Source organism: Aotus nancymaae, unplaced genomic scaffold (genome assembly GCF_030222135.1).
Source record: "Aotus nancymaae isolate 86718 unplaced genomic scaffold, 86718_ANA_hifiasm-v0.15.2.pri h1tg000028l, whole genome shotgun sequence".
Taxonomy (NCBI): Eukaryota; Metazoa; Chordata; class Mammalia; order Primates; family Aotidae; genus Aotus; species Aotus nancymaae.
Genome location: NW_026988441.1, coordinates 13,130,528 through 13,151,309, shown reverse-complemented (window position 1 = coordinate 13,151,309; position 20,782 = coordinate 13,130,528). Strand labels below are relative to the sequence as shown.

General features: G+C 47.5%; 1 protein-coding gene across 1 annotated transcript; it reads right to left on the bottom strand.

Moving 5' to 3' along the window:
* Positions 1-1,345: 1,345 nt before the first annotated feature.
* CYP2B6 (cytochrome P450 family 2 subfamily B member 6) lies at positions 1,346-18,710 on the bottom strand. Its single transcript, XM_012461458.3, has 9 exons — positions 18,434-18,710; positions 14,924-15,086; positions 14,645-14,794; positions 12,169-12,329; positions 9,898-10,074; positions 9,230-9,371; positions 7,126-7,313; positions 6,788-6,929; positions 1,346-2,638 (listed from the first exon to the last, which is right to left on the bottom strand). Exons 1-9 carry the CDS (start codon positions 18,602-18,604, stop codon positions 2,457-2,459), a joined length of 1,476 nt encoding a protein of 491 aa, XP_012316881.2. The 5' UTR covers positions 18,605-18,710; the 3' UTR covers positions 1,346-2,456.
* Between the last annotated feature and the right edge of the window lie 2,072 nt (positions 18,711-20,782).

The following is a 20,782-nucleotide window of genomic DNA, read 5'->3' as shown; positions in this document are numbered from 1 at the left end:
ATAGTTTGGGTATGTGTCCCCACTCAAATCTCATGTTGAGTTGTAATCCCCAGTGTTGGAGGTGGGGCCTGGTGGGAGGTGACTGAATTGTGGGAGTGTATTTCTCATAAATGGTTTAATAACCATCTCCTTAGTGGTATTCTCATGATAGTGAGTGAGTTTCATGAGATGTGGTTGTTTAAAAATGTGTGGCATCTCACCCCTCCCTCTCTTGCTTCTGCTCTGGTCCTCTGATGCGCCTGCTCCCCCTTCACCTCCCACCATGATTATGAGTTTCCTGAGGTCTCCCCAGAATCTGAGCAGATGCCAGCATCATGCTTCCTGTGTAGCCTATAGAACTGTGAGCAAATTAAACTTATCTTTTTTATAAATTACCCAGTATTTATAGCAATGAGAAATGGCCTAATACAGCATCTCTGTCTTGTTCCAGTTCTCAAGGGGGCAGTGCTTCCAGCTCTTACTCATTGAGTATGATGTTGATTGTGGGTTTGTTATATATGGCTCTTATTTTTTTTCTTTCTTTCTCACCTGCAACTGTCTTGATTGAGTTATAATGGCTCTTATCATTTTAAGGTATGATTATTTGATTCCTAGTTTGTTGAGAGTTTTTCTGATAAAGGGATGTTAGATCCTATCAAAAGCTTTTCTGCATCCATTGAGATGATCATATGATTTTGTTTCTTAATACTGTTTATGATCATTGAGATGATTATATGGTTTTGTTTTTTTGATTCTGTTTCTGTTTTTTAATTCTGTTTATGCAAATCACACTATTGATTTGCATATGTGGAACCAATCCCTGTTCCAGGAATAAAGCCTACTTGACCATGATGAATTAACTTTTCTTTCTTTCTTTTTTTTTTTTTTTTTGACGGAGTTTCGCTCTTATTACCCAGGGTGGAGTGCAATGGCGCGATCTCGGCTCACCGCAACCTCCACCTTCTGGGTTCAGGCAATTCTCCTGCCTCAGCCTCCTGAGTAGCTGGGATTACAGGCATGCGCCACCATGCCCAGCTAATTTTTTGTATTTTTAGTAGAGACGAGGTTTCACCATGTTGACCAGGATAGTCTTGATCTCTTGACCTCGTGATCCACCCGCCTCGGCCTCCCAAAGTGCTGGGATTACAGGCGTGAGCCACCGCGCCCGGCGAATTAACTTTTCAATGTGCTGCTGTATTCAGGTTGCTGGTATTTTGTTGCAAGGCAATGGTTTGGCCCTTAACAGAGTTGACATTGAGGTGAGGGAGGCGTTTTCACCAATATTCCTTCCAGAAAAATCCCCAGGGACCTGACAATAAAAGGATCACACACAAAATGGCACAGATCACCTCTTTACGTGGGGAGGTCAGGCTTTAGAGGTGTTTATTTCATTATCAGGGGATTTGAAGGGACATATCAGGGAATCCAAAGCACCAGTGCAGAATCCCACGGCTCAGGGAACCTGGGCCAAGGAGGCTTTTTGATAGAGGGAAGTAGTAGGAAGAGGCAGCTGAGAATGAGGATGAGGGAGGACTAGGCAGTGTGTGACTGTGGTCTACAACAGACACGAACCTCAAAACTAGCGTTCCATGGGAAAGCAACCAGGCACAGAAGATCACATATCACGCCTCTAATCCCAGCACTTTGGGAGGCTGAAGCAGGTGGATCACCTGAGCCCAGGAGCTCAAGACTAGCCTGGCCAACATGTCTCTACTAAAAATACAAGAAAATTAACCAGGCATGGTGTCACATGCCTGTAATCCCAGCTACTTGGGAGGCTGAGGCAGGAGAATTGCTTGAACCTGGAAGGCGAAGGTTGCAGTGAACCAAAATCGCGCCACTCCACTGCAGCCTGGGAGACAGAGCAAGGCTTTGTTTCTGTTTAAAGGAAATATTCAGAATCAATGAGTCCATAGGGACAGAAACCAGACTGGCTGGGGCTGAGATGAAAGGGAGAATGAGGAATGGGGAGTGACAGCTTGAGAGGTTTGGGTCTTGTCGGGGAGATAATGAAAGCATTTGGAACTAGGAGGATCACCTGAGGTCAGGAGTTCAAGACGACCTTAAAATACGAAGTTTATCCAGGTGTGGTGGTGGATGCCTGTGATCCCAGCTTCTTGGGAGGCTGAGGCAGGAGAATTGCTTGAACCCAGGGGGCGGTGGTTGCAGTGAGCCGAGATTGTACCACTGCACTCCAGCCTGGGCCATAGATGGAGACTCCATCTCAAAAAAATATATATATATATGTATATATATATAATTTTGTATATTATAATTTTCAATAGTCTCACTCCTCTACTCACTGGCAATGTGACCTCAGACAACTGGTGCCATGGAGGGGAAGGAAGCTGGCTTGCAACAGGTCTCTCAGAAACAGGAAGTTGCGGGGGGGTGTCAGAAGTTTTGGGGGAATTGTCATTGTCTACAGAGGTGGGGACACAGGATGACCCTGGAATCTCTTGACCCCCTTAGCCCCTTCAGCGGGGCAGGAAGCGGATCTGGTACGTTGGGGGTATCTTGCCCACACCGATCTCCTGGGGTGTCAGGTCGATGTCTTCAGGAGCCACGGGGCTGGCCACGGAGAAGTTCTGGAGGATGGTGGTGAAGAAGAGGAACAACTCGGTGCGGGCGATGCCTTCACCAAGACAAATGCGCTTCCCTGTGGGCACAGAAGGTCACCAGTGTGGGCACAATGCAGGTGCACATTTTTTGCCCTACCATGTCTCTAAGCACAGAGAACCTATGTCCATTGCAACAGATCTGCATGAAAGACTGGACTTTAACCTACAATTCAGGTGGACTTTCAGAGGCTGCTCTGAAACCGGGTGCAGACCTTTGAGTGGATGTACCATGTTCATTTCTCTCTGTCTCTCTCTCTCTCTGTCTCTCTCTCTCTCTGTCTTTTGTGAGACAGTCTCTCTCTGTAACCCAGGCTGGAGCACAATGGCACAATCTTGGCTCACTGCAACTTCCACCTCCTGGGGGATTCAAACAATTCTCCTGCCTCAGCTTCCTAAGTAGCTGGGATTACAGGAGCCTGCCACCACACCTGGCTAATTTCTTGTATTTTTAGTAGAGATGGGGTTCACCATGTTGACCAGGCTGGTCTTGAACTCCTAACCTCAGGTGATCCACTTGCCTTGGCCTCTCAAAGTGCTGGGATTACAGGCGTGAGCCACCACGCCTGGCACCATGTTCATTTTTCTAGTAGAGGGTTTGTAGCTTCTGTTAATGTTCCAAAGGGTTTGGTGATGCCCCCCCCAACAGAGTATAATGGCCCATTTCTGGTTGTGTGTGTGTGTGTCCCTCTATGTGTGTGTGAGCATATTTATGACATTTTTGGGGTTCTTCACTTCTCATACGGGGAGAATGGTGCCTCTCTCAAAAGGCTCTGGTGAGATTAAAGGAGAGATCTGTAAGAATTCTTAGAATAGCACTTGGCTTGTACTAAGGAGCCTTAAGGTTCTGTTATCGCCTTGTGTTTGTTTCTGGGAGTATGTGTGGGGTATGTTTCTGGCCACGTGTCTGTGTGTGTCTCTCTCGCCTGTCTTCTGGTCTCAGCCTGAGATCCACAGGCTTCAAGATCTCAGGGGTGAAAACAAAACCAAATTGTATGTAAACTGTGAATGGGACCAACGCAATGAGAGGGGAGAGTCTATGGCTTCCACTGATTCTCAGAGGTGCAAGGAACCCCCGGTAGGTTCTGAACCACACACTCGGAGTAAAATGAGAACAAAGGGAGCTGGAAAAACCTGAGACAGAGACAAAGGGAGTCTTTCCCTTACTTCAGTGTTTCTTAGTATGCAAATCAGTGTTTCTGAATATGCAAACCTTGGAAGGGCCCTGTCAAGGGTGAGTTTTCAGGCATTCCCTACACCTGTCAAGTTGTTGGACAAGTGTGTCTACGTGAAGGTGTCTGGAAAAGGGTCCACATCCCTTTGGCACATCCAGAAGGTGGGTGACATGAGCTTAGAAACTCTGGGCTGGTTCTTCTGCTACTATTTGTGTGACCTAACTTTTTCCAGAACGGCCTGATGCTTATCTCCCTCCCGTCATGCCCTCCCCATCTCTGGGGCTGTCTGTTTGGACACCTTCTGGAATTTCTTTGGCTGCAGTACCCTTTTGGCTTGGATTATACCTTTCTTTCTGCCCCTGGCAACCCTTCCCCTGTCTGTCTCTGTCTACACCTGTCAGACAGTTTCTCTTCTTTTCTTCTCCTTTTTTTGGCTTTCTTCCATCTTGCTTAACTTCCTATCTCTGTTTGAATCTGATTCCTCCCCAGTCTCTCTGGCTCCTTCTTTCTTTTCATCTCCCTCTAAAGACACCTTATTTGCCTTATTCATTCTTTGTTCCTTTCTCCTTATGTCACTCTCTCTTTTTCCTATCTTACTCTGTTTCTCTCGTTCTTTCTCCCCTCCTCTTTCCTTGTCCTCCTCTCTCTCTTGTTCCCCCGCTTCTCCTTATGTGTCTCTGTGTGTGTGTCTCTCTCTCCTCCTCTCCCCATATTGTCTCAGGTTCACCCACTTCTCTCTTTCTGCCACTATCTCCCCATCTCTGTCTCTCAGTGTGCCCCCTCTTTGTCCCTAACTCGGTTTCTCAGTCTCATTATCTTTGTTATTTATCTGTCCCCGTCCTTATTTCCCTACATCTCTGCCTCTCTTAAAGCTTAGGATAGCAAAATTGAGAGAAGACATTGACGCTCAAGTCGCCACCCCATGTGTTCCCAACTCTCACTGAAGATAAAATGGGGCTGGGCGTGGCGGCTCACGCCTGTAATCCCAGCACTTTGGGAGGCCAAGGCAGGTGGATCATGAGGTCAGGAGTTCAAGACCAGCCTGGCCAAGATGGTGAAACCCTGTCTCTACTAAAAATACAAAAGTTAGCTGGGTGTGGTGGCAGGCACCTGTAATCCCAGTTAATTGGGAGGCTGAGGCAGGAGAATTGCTTGAGCCAGGGAGGCAGAGGTTGCAGTGAGCTGAGATCACGCCACTGCACTCCAGCCTGGCAGCCTGGGTGACAAAGCAAGACTCCACCTCAAAAACAAAAAAAAGAAAGAAAAGAACAAGAAAATGGGGAATGAGGCTACTGTACAGCACAAAACCAGGGGCTGGGCCAGGACCCAGGATCACTGAAGTCACTAATGAAACTCAAGTCTGGGGGTTTGTTTCTGGGGCCTTTCATGGAAGGTGCATGCTAAATTAAATTTGTCCTAAAGAGGCCTCCCTACATAACAAACTGGAACCTAACTCAATGTGTAAACAAACTGCAATGTAACTTGAGAGCATATTCTTGTGGCAAGTAACCCTGGCCAATCAGAGCAGCCATGCTTCAGCCAATCACAGGCTGTGAGCTGCCCAGACATGCTCAGATAAGGCAAACACAGAGCTGTAACCAATCAGGTTGTTTCAGTATGTCAGTTCCTTTGTCTGTGGATAAATACTGCCTGACCACGTTGCTGGTGGAGCTCTCTGAACCTTTACAGGCTCACCGTGCTGTCCAATTAATGAATCGTTTCTTTGCTCAAATAAACTCAGCTAAGTTTAATTTGTTGAAAGTTTTTCTGGAGAACGGTAACTGGGACAAGTCAAAGCATGTCAAGACCTTCTCCACCTTCCCAGTGCTAGAGCATAAATCCAAACTCCTCCTGCAGCCTTCAAGGTTCTGCCCAGCTGAGCCCTTTATCTTATTTCCTTCTATAATCTATACCCAAGGCTCACTGGACGTCCCGTGGTTTCTCAACTGTACCATCCCGTTTCCACCTTTGCCCTTTGCCCTTACTGTTTCCTTTGCCTGGAACACTCCTTGCGGTGGTTGATTGACACTCACCCATGAACATCTCAGCTTGGAAGCTAGTTCCTCTGGGAAGCTTTTTCTTACTGAGCCACCACAAGATTAGCTAGTATTTCCTCTTTTGTGCTCCCAAGCTCCCTTTAGAGCACTTATCACAATTATGTGTAATAATAGTAATTGCCCTTGTGAGCATGCTGTTTGTGTTGGGCAGTTCTAAGCATGTTGCAGGCATTCGTTGATTTCCTGAGATGATCATTGTATTATTTTTTTGATGAATGCCCATCTTCCCTGCTAGACTGTAAATTTCCTGAAGCAGGAACCGTGTCTCTGTGTGACTTGTTTGATGTGTTATCTTCAGCCCCCAGTAGAGCACTGGGCTTAGGGGAGTACTCAACAATTTTTTTTAAAAAAAGAAAATTGTTGAGGAACATTAAGTTTACCCTGCCCCATGGCTCCCTTATGGAAGTTACTTTTAGTTTGTAATTAGTGGTTGGTGGATAACAGCTGCCTACCTGGTATATTCCTTAGTTATGTGTATACGTAGAACACCTGTGTATTAATAAGAATCACCTGTCAAAGAGCAAATAAATGCGTGGATGAATCTCTGCTCGGCGCCTTCAGCCTGGAGAACTGTCAGCCCCGCAGGCTCTCAGTCTGTCGGTCCCCAGATAGATCCACTCTGCTGTGCTATCTGGGTGTCTGCCTCTCAATACCTTCAGCCCGCCTGGGTGGGGGTCTCCCGACCGAGCTGGTTCTCGGTAGAAAGTGAATTCACTGAGGTTTACCGATGTTAAAATACTTGCCCAAGGTCCTGCTTGCCAAGATGTGCCTTTGGAAATGTAATCTCCTTTCTTAAGCCCCTTTCCAGGGTTGTAGTGAAGATGGAATGGGATGAGGCAGGTGAAGCAATTGGAATATATTAAGTGCTCAATAAATAAAGAACGATCATTATTTTTCTCAAGTTGAGGATAGGGCCTGCCCTCTGGTGTCTGGGAAAGAAACTGTGGGTCCCACTTACCTAAGGAGAAGGGGATAAAAGATTCATTCTTCTTCAGTGCCCCATTGGCATCCAGAAAGCGGTCAGGATTGAAGGTGTCTGGTTTTTCAAAGTAGTGTGGGTCATGGAGAGCAGTGCTCAGGATGGGAAATACTTCCGTGCCCTGAGGGAGGGTCACAAGATCAAAAGATATTCCCATTCTCTGCCCACCCTCCACACACACACACCACAAAAAGAAAAAAGAAAAAAAAACAGAAACAAAGGAACTCAATTGAGAAATCAACAAAAGGTCGAGTTTGGGGATTAACAGGATCCAGAATGCCGACACAGGAGAGATGAGGGGGTCCAGCCAGTCTTACCTTGGGGATGGTGTACCCTCGGAAGCTTGTGTGTTGGGTGGCCATGTGGGGCAAACTTATGGGGAGAAGGTCGGCAATTCTCTGAATCTCATGGATGACTGCGTCTGTGTACGGCATTTTGGCTCGGTCATCTAATGCTGGAGGGCGATGTGGGCCAATCACCTGTTCAATCTCCTTGTAGACTCTCTCTGTGCAGAAAAGAAGACAAATGAACCCCATTTTAAAGAGATATTTCATGCCAGGCGTGGTGGCTCATGCCTGTAATCCAAGCACTTTGGGAGGCCGAGGAGAGCAGATTGCTTGAAGTCAGGAGTTTGAGGCCAGCCTGGTTAACATGGTGAAACCCCAACTCTACTAAAAATACAAAAATGCAGCCAGGTGTGGTGGAGCATGCCTGTAGTCCTAGCTACTCCGGAGGCTCAGGCAGGAGAATCGCTTGAACCCAGGACGCGGAGGTTGCCATGAGCCAAGATTGTGCCACTGCACTTCAGTCTGGGTGACAGAGCAAGACTCTGTCTTTAAAAAAAAAAAAAAGGAAAGAAAGAAAAATTTTGAAAAAAAGAGAGACATTACAGCAGGGACACTACTTTCTATTGACCAATGAAAAACCTATATAGTAAAGGGTTAGATCCTTGATACGCCTCAAAGTAATCAGCATGGGGTGAAGGGAGGAGAGAAGCAGCAACGAGAATTCTCATGGCTTGAAATCTAATGAATATTATGGATCCATTTCACACATGCACAGGTACACACACACGCATGCACACACACATGCATGCACACACACATGCACACACATCACAATTTTACATGGAATTTCAGATTGAGAACTCCAAACCTCTCAAAACTCCCTAAGATGAGTAGAAAATGAATAAATATTTACTGTGTGTATATTTTAGGTGAGGCACTATACATGGTCCTCAGGAATATAAGTGTAATAGAATAATAAATGAATCCATGAACAACTGGATAGATAAATAAATACATCAATCAATCAATAGATCAATTCATGGGTGGAAAGACTGATGAATAAATGAACAAACCGATAAATGGATGTATATATTTACCTATCAGTTAATAGATGGATTGATTAATCACTAATGAATGGTTCATAGACAAGGAAATCAATGAACCCAATTAATGAATAATCACATGAATGGCTAGATTTATGGAAGAACAGGTGAATAAATAAATTCATGAAGTATGAGTAAATAAAGGAATAAACGAATGGCTGGATTGAATGATAAATCAGAGTTGAATAAATGAGTGAATTATTGTAATAAATGAAGAAATGCATGGATGGATTAAGGGGGAATTGAAAGACTGACTGATGGAAGGATAAGGGTGAAATCTAGTTCATAGAAGGATGGACGAATGCACGAATGAGTCAATGAATCAATGACAGATAGTCCATCTATTTGTCACTGTTTCAAAGGATCAACTTGTGGATCAAGTAATCAGAATAAATGAATGACAGTATACGCCCTTGGATGAATTATAAATGAGAGAATCAGTGAGTATACAGGTGAATTAATGAATTAAAGAATGAATCGATGAAAAGATATGCGGATGAATGAATTAATTTTTAAGTGATGGCACAGAAAGTCAAATATCGCATGTTCTCATTCATATGCGAGTGCTACAAAATGTGTACACGTGAACGTAGAGAGAGGAATGATAGCGAGTGGAGACTCAGAAGAGTGAAGGAGCAGAAGGTGGGGCGGATGATGAGAAATTACTTAATGGGTACAATGTAGGTTATACAGGTGATAAATATCCTAACAGCCCTAACTTGACCACCATGAAACCTATGCATGTAACAAAACTGCATATGTACCTCCTAAATTCGTACAATTAAAAAAATCTTAGAACAAAAATTCCTTAAGTGATAGAAGAAATCAGTGGGAGAACGCATGGACAGATTCTTCATGCATCCATGCATCCACCAACAGAACTGGCTTGGTTCCGAGCTAGTCCAAAGCCTGCAGTGCTCCCGGAATAGGAAGCCAGCATCCTCTCTCTCATCCAGGTGGTACCCATAGCTCCATTACTACAGCTCAGAATGGGGTCAGAAGATGCCCTTGACTGGCTGTTCCTGGCCCACCTGCGACATGAGGGTATTTGAGCATGAGCAGGAAGCCGTAGCGGAGAGTGGTACTGGTGGTCTCGGTGCCGGCAAAGAAGAGCGAGAGTGTGTTGAGGATGAGATTCTGGTGGTTGAATTCACTGTGTGGGTTGGATTTCTCCTGCGTCAACAGTAGGGAGGGAAGGGGAGGGTCAAGGGAGGCTGTAGCCTTGCTGTGCACACGCCAGTCCCCCTGGCTGCCTTCCATCTGCCTAAAGGTCTCTGACACTGTCTGGCCCAGTTTGCTTTTTTCCGTCCTGTACACGTCCAGCCGCGTGCCTCTATCTCGTCTCGCTCAGCCTCTCTGGACTCTGCCCGGCTCTGTTTCTAGCTCTGTCCACATCTCTTTGACGTGTTTCTCTCTTTTTGGCTCCCTGTCCCTTTCTGCCTCTGTGAGTCTTCTCTCTCTCTCTCCCCCTTCCTTCTCTCTCCACCTTAGTTTCTCCTCCCTACTTTCTCTTTTCTGGCACCTTCTCTTTCTTTCCTTCTGTGTCTCCTCTCCTCCCTTTCCCTATTCGCCCCTCCCTAGTCTTTCTTCTTCCCTCTCCCTCTTCCCCTCTCTACCCCTTTCCTCTCCGTCTTCTCACCTCTCCATCTTGCCCTCCCTCCGCTTTTCTCCCCTCCCTTTTCCCTCTCCCAGACCCCACCTTTTCCATGTGGAGCAGGTAGGTGTCGATGAGGTCCTGGGGGGAGCTGGGGTCCAGGGCTTCACGGTGCTTCTCCACACTGTGGCCAATGAAAGCACTGATTTCCTGCAGGTTTTTATGGATTTGCCTGTGCGCCCCAGGAAGGTATTTCAAGAAATCAGAGAAGAGCTCAAACAGCTGCAAGAAAGAAGGGGCGGTGAGGTTTGCCTGGGGCTGAGCTAGCAGGTCACAGGGAGAGGGCCCCTCCTGGACCCCAGTATCTCTGTAGGAGCCCCCCTTCCCTGCTCCCCTCTGTCTGACCCCCTCATTCACCGACTCTGTGTCTCCTCTGATCTGTTATTCTCACATGTACCTCTTTGCAGCTTCCTCCCTCATCCTTCTGTCTTGTGGCCTCCCACCTCCCTGCCCCTCTCCTTTCTCTGTCTCTGTCCCTCTCTCTTTCTGTGCCACTCTCTGTCTACCTCAGTCCGTTTGTCTTTCTCATACGTCTCTCTCCCTCTTCCCTCCTCTCCTCATCCCCCTTGCTGTGTCAGACATTGACAAAATGATTCTTACACAGGATGAGCCTGCTGACACTTTAGGACTATGTATTTTGCAGCATCTCTCTTTTACTTTGATGGAGAATGAAATGCATAATTTATTGCAAATAATTGCAAAAATGCAAACATATATAGTGAGATGTAAAATTTCTTCTTAATCTCTCCCTCTAGAGATAACCATTGTTAACTGTCTGGTGGGTCTCCTTCCAGACTTTTCTCTGTGGTTCTCAGTGGGAGGAGAACATTAGAATTATTGGTCAGTTTTGTTACAAGTACTCACCTTGGGCCCTATCCCAGACTTTCCAGATCAGATCATCCGGAAAGTAGGGTCCTGAAAATTCGTATCTGTGGCAATCCCACATACACCCCTGCTTAAGAACTGTGGCTATGTTGACCAGCCTGGCCGACATGGTGAAACCCCATCTCTACTAAAAATACAAAAAAATTAGCTGGGTGTGGTGGCATATGCCTGTAGTCCCAGCTACTTGGGAGGCTGAGGCACAAGAATTGCTTGAACCTGGGAGGCGGTTGCACTGAGCCGAGATCACGCCACTGCACTCCAGCCTGCATGACAGAGCAAGATACTGTCTCAAAAAAAAAAAAAAAAAAAGAACTACAGCTATGCATATTGTTCTGCAGCTTGAGTTGTTGTTGTTGTTTTGTTTTTTTTTTTAATAGAGATGGGGTTTCACCATGTTGGCCAGGCTGGTCTTGAACTCCTGACCTCAGGTGATCCACCCGCCTCAGCCTCCCAAAGTGCTGGGATTACAGGTGTGAGCCACCGCGCCCGGCCGAGATTCTTAAATTCAGTATGTAACAGGCACATTTCCAGGTTAATTCATGAGGAGAAATTTTATTACTTTGTTTTAAAAGAGCAGAAGATTACCTTTATAATCTAGAGAATGTTTAAAAAAGAAAAAAGAGGGAGAAGGGGAAAGGGGAGAAAACGAAGAAATGTTGTCCCTTGTTGTCATGTGTCCTCGAATTTCTTCAGGCGAGGAGCTTTACCAAAGACAGAGAAGCAAGGATACAGAAGAACCAGGAGCAGGCTGGGCACAGAGGCTCACGCCTGTAATTCCAGCACTTTGGGAGGCTGAGGCGGGCAGATCACTTGAGGTTAGGAGTTCAAGACCAGCCTGGCCAACATGGCCACACGCCCTCTCTACTAAAAATACAAAAATTAGCTGAGCGGGTGTGGTGGCACATGCATGCAGTCCCAGCTACTGAGGAGGCTGAGGCAGGTGAATCGCTTGAACCCAGGAGGCGGAGGTTGCAGTGAGCCGAGATGGCACTGCTGCACTCCAACCTGGATGAGAGAGTGAGACTCCGTCTCAAACAAAACAAAACAACATCCAGGAGCAGAGTAGAGACCAAACCCAATGACTGATGCCTTCTCTCTCTCTCCCTCTGTCTTTCACACTCATTCTCATCAGCTCTGTCTCTCAGGATCCCTTTATCTCTGCCCTTCTTTGTCTTGTTTTTGCTCAACTTCCTTCTCTCTGTCTCTGACTCCATGTCTGCCTCCCTCTCACGCCCCATTTCCTCCGTCAGTGTCTCTATCCCTGTCTCACCATCTCCCCTCCCTCCAGGTCTCCATGTCCCTGTCTCTCCACGTGGCCTCTGCCTTTCTTCCAGCTATAAGCTGCATTTCTGGGCCCCCAAGACAGGTCATCCTTTTATCGCGTGCCCTGGATGTTCACCTCGCCCCACCCTCCCTCTCCCTCTCTCTGACCTGGCTGAACAAAGAGCTGACAAGTGAAAAAGACTCGTAGAACAAGTGCAGCAGTTTCAGGAACTCTTTGTCTTGGTAGTCAAAGCGTTTTCCAAAGACGATGGAGCAGATGATGTTGGCGGTGATGGAATGGAAGAAGAAGATGGGGTCCACAAGGGCTCCTAGGAAGCAGCAGCGGGTCAAGGACACAGACTGAAGGGCCTGGGGAACATCTGGCCGTCACCTGTCTCCGTGTGACTGTCTGCCATCACTCAGTAATGATAAACATGGGAATAACCGTAACAGCTAAGACTCACAAGCATGCATTACGTACCAGCACTTAGAATTTCACTGAACTCACTACAACATTGTGAAGCAGCTGCAATTTGATTATTAGCTCCGTTTTATAGATAGGCAGACAGAGAGGTTGAGTAATTTGGCCGAGGTTGCACAGCTACTCATTGCTGAGGCCAGGATTTAGACCCAGGCAACTCAGCTGTAGAGTCCATGCAGCTGGTTCTCACTCTGCACCTCTTCTCAGGCCCCACCTCTGACTCTATGAGCGAATACAGTTAAGTCGCAGGGGTAGGGGCTGGGTAGAGTAGGTGTTCAATCAATTGCTTGTACAAATTAAAAAGCCCTGCCAGGCACAGTGGCTCACACCTGTAATCCCAGCACTTTGGGAGGCCAAGGTGGGTGGATTACCCGAGGTCAGGAGTTTGAGACCAGCCTGGCCAACATGGTGAAACCCCGTCTCTACTAAAAATACAAAAAATTAGGCAGGCGTGGTGGTGGGAGCCTGTAATCCCAGCTACTTGGGAGGCTGAGGCAGGAGAGTTGCTTGAACCCAGGAGGCGGAGATGGCAGTGAGCCAAGATGGCGCCACTGCACTCCAGCCTGGGCAACTGGGCAACTGAGTGAAACTCCATCTCAGACAAAAAAAAAAAAAAAAGCCCCTAATGGGCACAGTGGCTCATGCCTCTAATCTCAGCACATTGGGAGCTTGAGGCAAAAGGATCAGGAATTCAAGACCGGCGTTAGCAACATAAGGAGACCCTGTCTCTACAAAAAAATTTAAACTGTAGCCAGACATGGTGTCACATGCCTGTAGTCCCAGCTGAAGGCGTCCAGGAGGCTGAAATGGGAGGATCACTTGGGCCCAGGAGTTTGAGGCTGCAGTGAGCTGTGATGGTGCTGCTGCATGCCAGCCTGGGCAATAGAGACCCCGTCTGTAATTTAAAACAAATAAAAAACCTTTTTCTACCCCTAGCTATTCTTCTCTCTTTGTCTCTTCTCTCCACATCTAGGGTTCTCCAGTCTTCCAGGAATTGTTCCGCGATTGTTAATTGATACCTGTGTACACCAGGCTCAGCCCTGGCCCTGGCTGGAGGGAGGGTGGTCTGTGAGTGCCCAAAACATCAGCCTGGAGCAGCCTCTGTCTCTGGGTCTCACTTGCCTGTCTTCTCTCATTCCTCTGCAGACCTTTTCCTGAGCCTTGTCTGTCTGTCTCTCTAATTTTCTGCCCCTCAATTTCTCTTTGCCTTTCTTTCTTTCTCTCTGGTTTCTCCCTCTTTCTCTTTCTCTCTCCCTCCCCCTCCCTCTCTCTGTGTGTGGGGATGTGTGTGTGTGTGTATTTCTCTCTCTTTCTCTCACTCTCTTTTTCTTTTTTGAGATGGAGTCTCACTCTGCCATCCAGGCTGGAGTGTAGTGGTGCCATCTCAGCTCACTGCAACCTCCATTTCCCAGGTTCAAGCAATTCTGTTGTCTCAGCCTCCTGAGTAGCTGGAATTACAGGCACGTGCCACCATGCCCAGCTGAGTTTTGTATTTTTAGTAGAGACAGGGTTTCACAATGCTGGTCAGGTGTGGTCTCGAACTCCTGACCTCCTAATCTGCCCACCTTGGCCTCCCAAAGTGCTAGGATTACAGGCGTGAGACACCACGCCTGGTCTGTTTTTCATTTTGTTTGTTTTTGACAGGATCTTTCTCTGTTGTCCAGGCTGAAGTGCAGTGGCACAGTCACAGCTCACTGAAGCCTCAAACTACCCAGCTCAAGTGATCCTGTAGTCCCACCTTAGCGTCCTGAGTAGCTGGGACTACAGGCTCACACCACCATACCTGGCTCATTTCTATTTTCGTAGAGACAGGATCTCATTATGTTTCCCAGGCTGTTTTCCAGCTCTTAGTTTCAAGCAATCCTCCCATCTGAGCTTCCCAAAGCACTGCGATTACAGGCGAGACCCATCGCATCCAGCCTCTTTGAGTTATTCATGGAGACTACGCACTTGGCATCTCTCTCTTTCCCTGGCTCTCTGTGTTTCTCTCCTACCCGCCCCCGTCCCTCCCTATTCCCCTGCCTCTCTCCCTCTCTGTCCCTTTCCCTCTGTTTCATCTGTCTGTCTGTCTGCCCACGTATACCTCGCTGTCTTTCTGTTCCCGTGCACCTGCATCTCTCAGTGTCTCGTTGTCTTCTTTCCTATTCATCCCCAAGGACTCACCCTTGGATTTCCGAAGCTCCTGCACCAGACACTGAGCCTCCTCCTGAATCCGCTCCTCCACACTCCGCTTTCCCATCCCGAAGTCCCTCATGGTGGTCAGAGAGAATCGCCGAAGCACCTTCCAGCGGTCCCCATTGGCAAAGACCACGCCTGGGGTGTAGGGGAGGTGTGGGTTGCAGAGGAAGTTGGAAGAAGGCTCTGAGTCCTTCTTCCCCCTGTATCATCCCTTCCCTGATGCACCCCCCACCCGCCCCCTCCCAGCGCCTCTGAGGCCCTCACCGTGTCCCTGGAAGATTGGGTCGACGATGGCGATTTTGCCCCGGCCAGAGAAGGCCTCAGCCTGATCCACCAGGGCCTCCCGTATGGCATCCACTCCACACAGCATGACCACGGGCCTCCGTCCCAGATATACCGTGAAGACATCCCCGTATTTCTCTCGTAACTGCCAATCACATCCACACCCGGGGTCGCTGTTAGTCAGCATACCCCTCAGTGGTACAACTATCAAAACACTTACATAGCAGATTGGTAATTAGCCCCTCCCCAACATCCACCTCCTCCCCACGCTGCCCTTTCTCCTTCCCAGGACCCAGCAACTAAGGGTTAAGGGTTAATGGTGTCCAAGAGAGAGAATACAGTCATGGGTTCTTAGTTTCTGTTTCTGATTGGGCCAGTAAAGCCCCTTCCCCATCCCTCTTTGCTGGGTATCACTAGAGACAAAACTAAAAAACTATGGCTTCGGGCTGCTAAAAACCTAAAACAAAACAAAACAAATCAGAACATCAACAACAAAATAAGGCAGGTTGGAAAAGCTTAGGTTAACCAGTGGCCCAGCCAGGGTCTGCTCTGGTTGGCTGGTTCCCTAAACAGTAGAGATGTTTGATTAAATATTTTGAATATCACCCCCACCCATACCCCTGAGTCTGGCCAGTTCTCCCTGGCAACTCAACCAAAGAGTTCATTTTTTCACCAAAAAATGAACAAAATATTCACAGAAGCTTGCTTGCTTTTCTTTTTTTGCCCTTTTCCCGTCTGCGTGCCGCCGGACAAGTGCTTTCCCCGGGCTGAGCATCACCGTTCCCTGCTTCTAAATGAGGGTAGCGCCTCACCTTGTCCACAGGTAGTTGTAAATGACACCTGGAAAATTCTCGTGACAACACAGATAATTCCCAGCCATGTTCCTCTTAATGAGAAAACTAAGTCCATTGATTCACATGATAGCATGATACTGTTGTGAGATGTGAAAAACGATGAAAAGAAAATAGGCACTTGAGACCTGCGTCTACGTAATGCCACTCTATCTGGAGGGAGGGTGGCCAGGAACCTCGGGCTGGTGCAGCCTCTGTCTCTGGGTCTCACTTCCTGTCTTCTCTCATTCCTCTGCAGATCTTCTCCCGAGCCTTGTCTGTCTGTCTCTCTAATTTTCTCTGCCTTAGTTTCTCTTTGCCTTTGTTTCTTTCTATTTCTCTGTTCTCTCTCTCTCTCTCTCTCTCTCTCTCTCTCTGTGAATTGGACTCTTTGTTTCTTTTTGTTTCTTGAGACAGAGTCTAGCTCTGCCAGCCAGGCTGGAGTGCAGTGGAGTTCGAGACCGGCCTAACCAACGTGGTGAAACCCCGTCTCTACTAAAAATACAAAAATTAGCTGGGCGTGGTGGTGCGCACCTGTAATCCCAGCTACTCGGGAGGCTGAGGCAGGAGAATCGCTTGAATGGTGATGGCAAGTGACATGATTTATCTCTGTGTCCCCACCCAAATATTATCTTGAATTGTAATCCCCACGTGTGGAGGGAAGGACCTGGTAGGAGGTGATTGGATCCTGGGGGCAGTTTCCCCCATGCTGGTCTCAAGATAGCGAGTGAGTTCTCACAGGATCTGATGGTTTTGTAAAAGACTCTTCCCTCTGTGCTCTCTCTCTCTCTCCTGCCACCTCGTGAAGAAGGTACTTGCTTCTCCTTCACCTTCCACCGTGATTGTAAATTTCCTGGGGCTTCCCCAGCCATGCGGAACTGTGAGTCAGTTAAACCTCTTTTCTTTATAAATTACCCAGTCTTGGGTATTTCTTTACAACAATGTGAGAACAGACTAATACAGCAAGCCTGGCTATCCCAAGGTTTTCCACTCTGAATGTTTCTTCTAGAGGGTCTCCAGGATACTATGACATATGTCACCAGGCCAACTACAAAAATGAATGCCTCTTTAAATCAGGTTGTTTTATAGCAAGTTCTGGTCCTTAATCACCATCATACCTTGTACAAAGTCTATGACCAGTTGGACTCTAATACTATGTACCTGTCTTCATTGCCTGAACTTTGAATTATTTGATTTGATTAGTTTGGTTCATGGAGACTCCTGGTAAGGTGCAGTCTTCAGTTTATTTGTATCACCCTCCTGATTGCCATCATAATCATCTCCCTGATGTGTTGTACCTTCTCAAGAGTCTTGGCCGGGTGCAGTGGCTCACACCTGTAATCCTAGCACTTTGGGAGGCCAAGGCAGGTGAATTGCTTGAGCCCAGGAGTTTGAGACCAGTCTGGGCAACGTGGCAAAACCCTGTTTCTACAAAAAAAAATATGAAAATTAGCTGGGCATGATGGCATGCACCCGTAGTTCCAGCTACTTGGGGGCTGAGGCAGGAGGATCACCTGAGCCTTGGGAGGTCAAGGCTGCAGTGAGCCATGATTGTGCCATGGCACTCCAGCCTGAGTGACAGAGTGAGACCCTGTCTCAAAAAAAAGAAGAGTCTTAAATGCTCATATGCAGCTATTCTTTGTACATGCAATGGCCTCATTACAGTAAGAATAACAAAAACATGAAGAAACCATAAAGAATCACCCAACTACTTTGACATTATCCATTGTGACTTCCATACTGAGACCAACAGGTCCATTATGATGGTGAAAGAAGTAATGGTGACACCCAAGGTTTTGGTCACCCTCAAAATTTTGGGGGTGACCAAAAGGGGAGAATTGTTTAATTAAATTAAATTTGACCTAAAGCTCTATATGGAGTGAAAACTGCAACCTAACTTGGGAGTATATTTTCTTTCTTTCTTTCTTTCTTTCTTTTTTTTGAGATGGAGTCTCACTCTGTTGCCCAGGTTGGAGTGCAGTGGCCCTATCTCAGCTGACTGCAACCTCCGCCTCCTGGATTCAAGTGATTCTCCTGCCTCAGTCTCCTAGGTAGCTGGGATTACAGGCAAGTGCCACCATGCCCAGCTAATTTTTGTATTTTTAGTAAAGATGGGGTTTTGACATGTTGAGCAGACTGGTCTTGAACTCCTGACCTCAGATGATCCACCGCCTCGGCCTCCCAAAGTGCTGGGATTACAGGCGTGAGCCACCGCACCTGACCCAAAGGAGTATATTCTTGTGACAAGTAGCCAACAACAAGTGTTGGTCAATCAGAGCAGCTTAGCTGTCGATCCACCACAGGCTGCAAACTGCTCAGGCTGTATCCAAGCTGTGAGCTGTGGCCAATCAGGCTGCATGTCACTTTCTTTTTCTGTCTGTAAATACCGCTTGCCCATACTGCCGTGTGGTCCCTTTTTACTGGTTTAGGGTGCTGTCCAATTCTTGAGTCACTTTGCTCAAATACACTCCACTAAATTTAATTTGACTGATGTTTTTCTCCTAATAATACCACCCATCATGCGTCACCCCACTGCATACTCAACAACCATCCCCGTGCCACCCCTGACTCTGGAAGGCTGCCTCACTCTGTCTGGTGAAGGATCCCCAAGTACCGAGGCAAGAAGCAGTCCACCCTCAGACCCCATTCATCTGTGTCTTACTTTCAGAAAGGATTTGAGTAGGCCTCTTCTGTCCATCTGCAGAAGGTTCCCCAAAAGGGGCAGAGGGCGGGGGCCTGGCGGGAGGCGGCCATGGGCCTTAGGTTGACGCCGGACCAGGAGAAGCAAAAGGCCTGTGAGGAGTGCAAGGAAGAGGAAGACGCTGAGCTCCATGGTCCTGGTCTGACTGCCCTGCACCCCACTGCAGCCTCCAACTGGGCCTTTTATCTTGAACCTGCCTCTCCACCCAGTTATGAAACTTCATCCATTCCCCGCCTCCCTGCCCCCTTTCTCATCATTGTGCAGGGGCATTAGCTTAGCTTAGAAAAAGGTGTTAGGAAACCCAGACTTCCTGCTTGGGCAACCCAGCGACCTGATCCCTATCCCTTTACCCACTCTCTAGATGTTGGCAGAGATACAGTGGCAGAGATGCCAAAGTCCACTGGAGCATGTAAGCGTGTGGCTGTGTGGGTATATGTATGCGTATTTTTGTAAACATGGATGAGCATGCACTTTTTCACTTAGCTTTGTCTGTTTATGCTTGCATGCATTCGTCCATGCCTGCTTCCATCCATGTATGTGCTTCTGTGATTTTCATATGTAAAGGGGTGTTTGTATTTATGCAAATGTGCTCGTGTGTGTTTCTGTGGTTGAATCTGGGGGTGCTTCTGTGTATGTCCTTGCATGTATGGGAGCTTCCTTGCATGTATACAGTTTGATTTATGAAAGTGCATTTACGTTTGTGTGTTGTGGAGGTGGTGGTAGTGTACGTTCAAAATTGAGAGGCTGGCTGGGTGCGATGCCTCATGCCTATAATCCCAGCACTTTGGGAAGCCGAGGAGGGCAGACCACTTGAGGTCAGGAGTTCAAGACCAGCCTGGCCACCATGGCAAAACCCCATCTCTACTAAAAATACAAGAAGTAGCTGGGCGTGGTGGCAGGCACCTGTAATCCTAGCTACTCAGGAGGCTGAGGCAGAAGAATCACTTGAACCTGGGAGGCAAAAGCTGCAATGAGCTGAGATTGTGCCACTGCACTCCAGCCTTGGCGACAGACCAAGACTCCATCTCAAAAAAGAAAATTGGGCAGAGCCCGGCTTCTGCCTGCAATCCCAGCACTTTGGGAGGCCGAGGCGGGTGGATCACCTGAGGTCAGGAGTTTGAGATCAGCCTGGCCAACATAGAGATACCCTGTCTCTACTAAAAATAAATAAAAAAAAATTAGCTGGATGTTTTGGTGATTGTCTGTAATCCCAGCTACTCAGGAGGCTGAGGCAAGAGAATTGCTTAAACCCAGGTGTCGGAGGTTACAGAGAACCGAGATTGCACCATTGCACTCCAGCCTGGGTGACAGAGTGGAACTCTGTCTCAAAAAAACAAATAAATAAATAAAAACTAAAAAATTGAGAAGCTGACCAAAAGAAGGAATCGTGCAATTCAATCCAATTTGGCCCACTGCCTTTGTAGCAGAGCGAACTGTAACCAGCAGTATGTAAACCAATTGTGTGTATCTGTGTGCTGGCGTATTTGTGCTTGTGTGTTGGTGCATCTCCTAGCCTCTCTCTTTGGAAGCCTGAAGATGCTCAGGGTCTATTTCCAGTGTTCCCTCCTTCATCTTCCCCTTCTGTCACAGCCATAGGTGGAAGTGACGGGAGAAACAGAAGGAGGGGCAAGAGTCGCAGAACTGGTGCGTCTCATAGGAAAAGGTGGTCAGTTGGAGGGAGACAGAAACTGAGACCTGGCAGGTGCAGCCATCAGGGCCTCTTGGTTTCTGATCATTCTAACTAGTGCTGAGGAGTTTCTTCCCTGCCTCTGACTATCTTCACAGTGCAGGAAGTTTCTCTGGCTCTCTCTCTCTCTAACTTTGTGTGTCTGTTTTTCCCCTGGAGACTCTTGAGCTCCAGGTGTGCAGAAACTGGGTCCAGTTTGATTGATGTCTGCTGGACTCCCGTATGTCTCTATCTCTATCTTCACTGTGAGTCTGCACCCACATAGCCTCTGGCAGGGTCAGTCCCTGTTTGTAAACTTTTACAGTGAATGTGTCCATGTTTGCCTGTCTCATCCTATGCCTGACTTTTGACCATGAAGCCACATCTTTCTTGCAATGTTAAGCAAACCCTTTGCTGGATCCAGGACTCTGATCCCAGAAGTTTATTTGACCTAGGAGGTGTGGACAAACAGTCCTGATTGTTAAGAGGTGGAAGCTGTACTTTTCTGACCCTGGAGAGATGCCAGCATGGACTTTTCTGACCCAAGGAGATGGGTCTTGTTGTGCTGTGTCATCTGACACTAAGATTCGTTCCTCATTCCAGCCCCAGGGGGAGGCACCAATGGGGGAGGCATGAAGTGCTTA

What these genes read in the sequence shown, in the direction of transcription:
- CYP2B6 (XM_012461458.3), bottom strand. Translation starts at nt 18,604, where the DNA reads ATGGAGCTCAGCGTCTTCCTCTTCCTTGCACTCCTCACAGGCCTTTTG. An exon ending in TACTCAAATCCTTTCTGAAA is followed by an intron (nt 15,087 to 18,433) that starts GTAAGACACAGA and finishes TGTGATTGGCAG; the next exon opens with TTACGAGAGAAATACGGGGA. An exon ending in TTTTATCCCCTTCTCCTTAG is followed by an intron (nt 2,639 to 6,787) that starts GTAAGTGGGACC and finishes CTGTGCCCACAG; the next exon opens with GGAAGCGCATTTGTCTTGGT.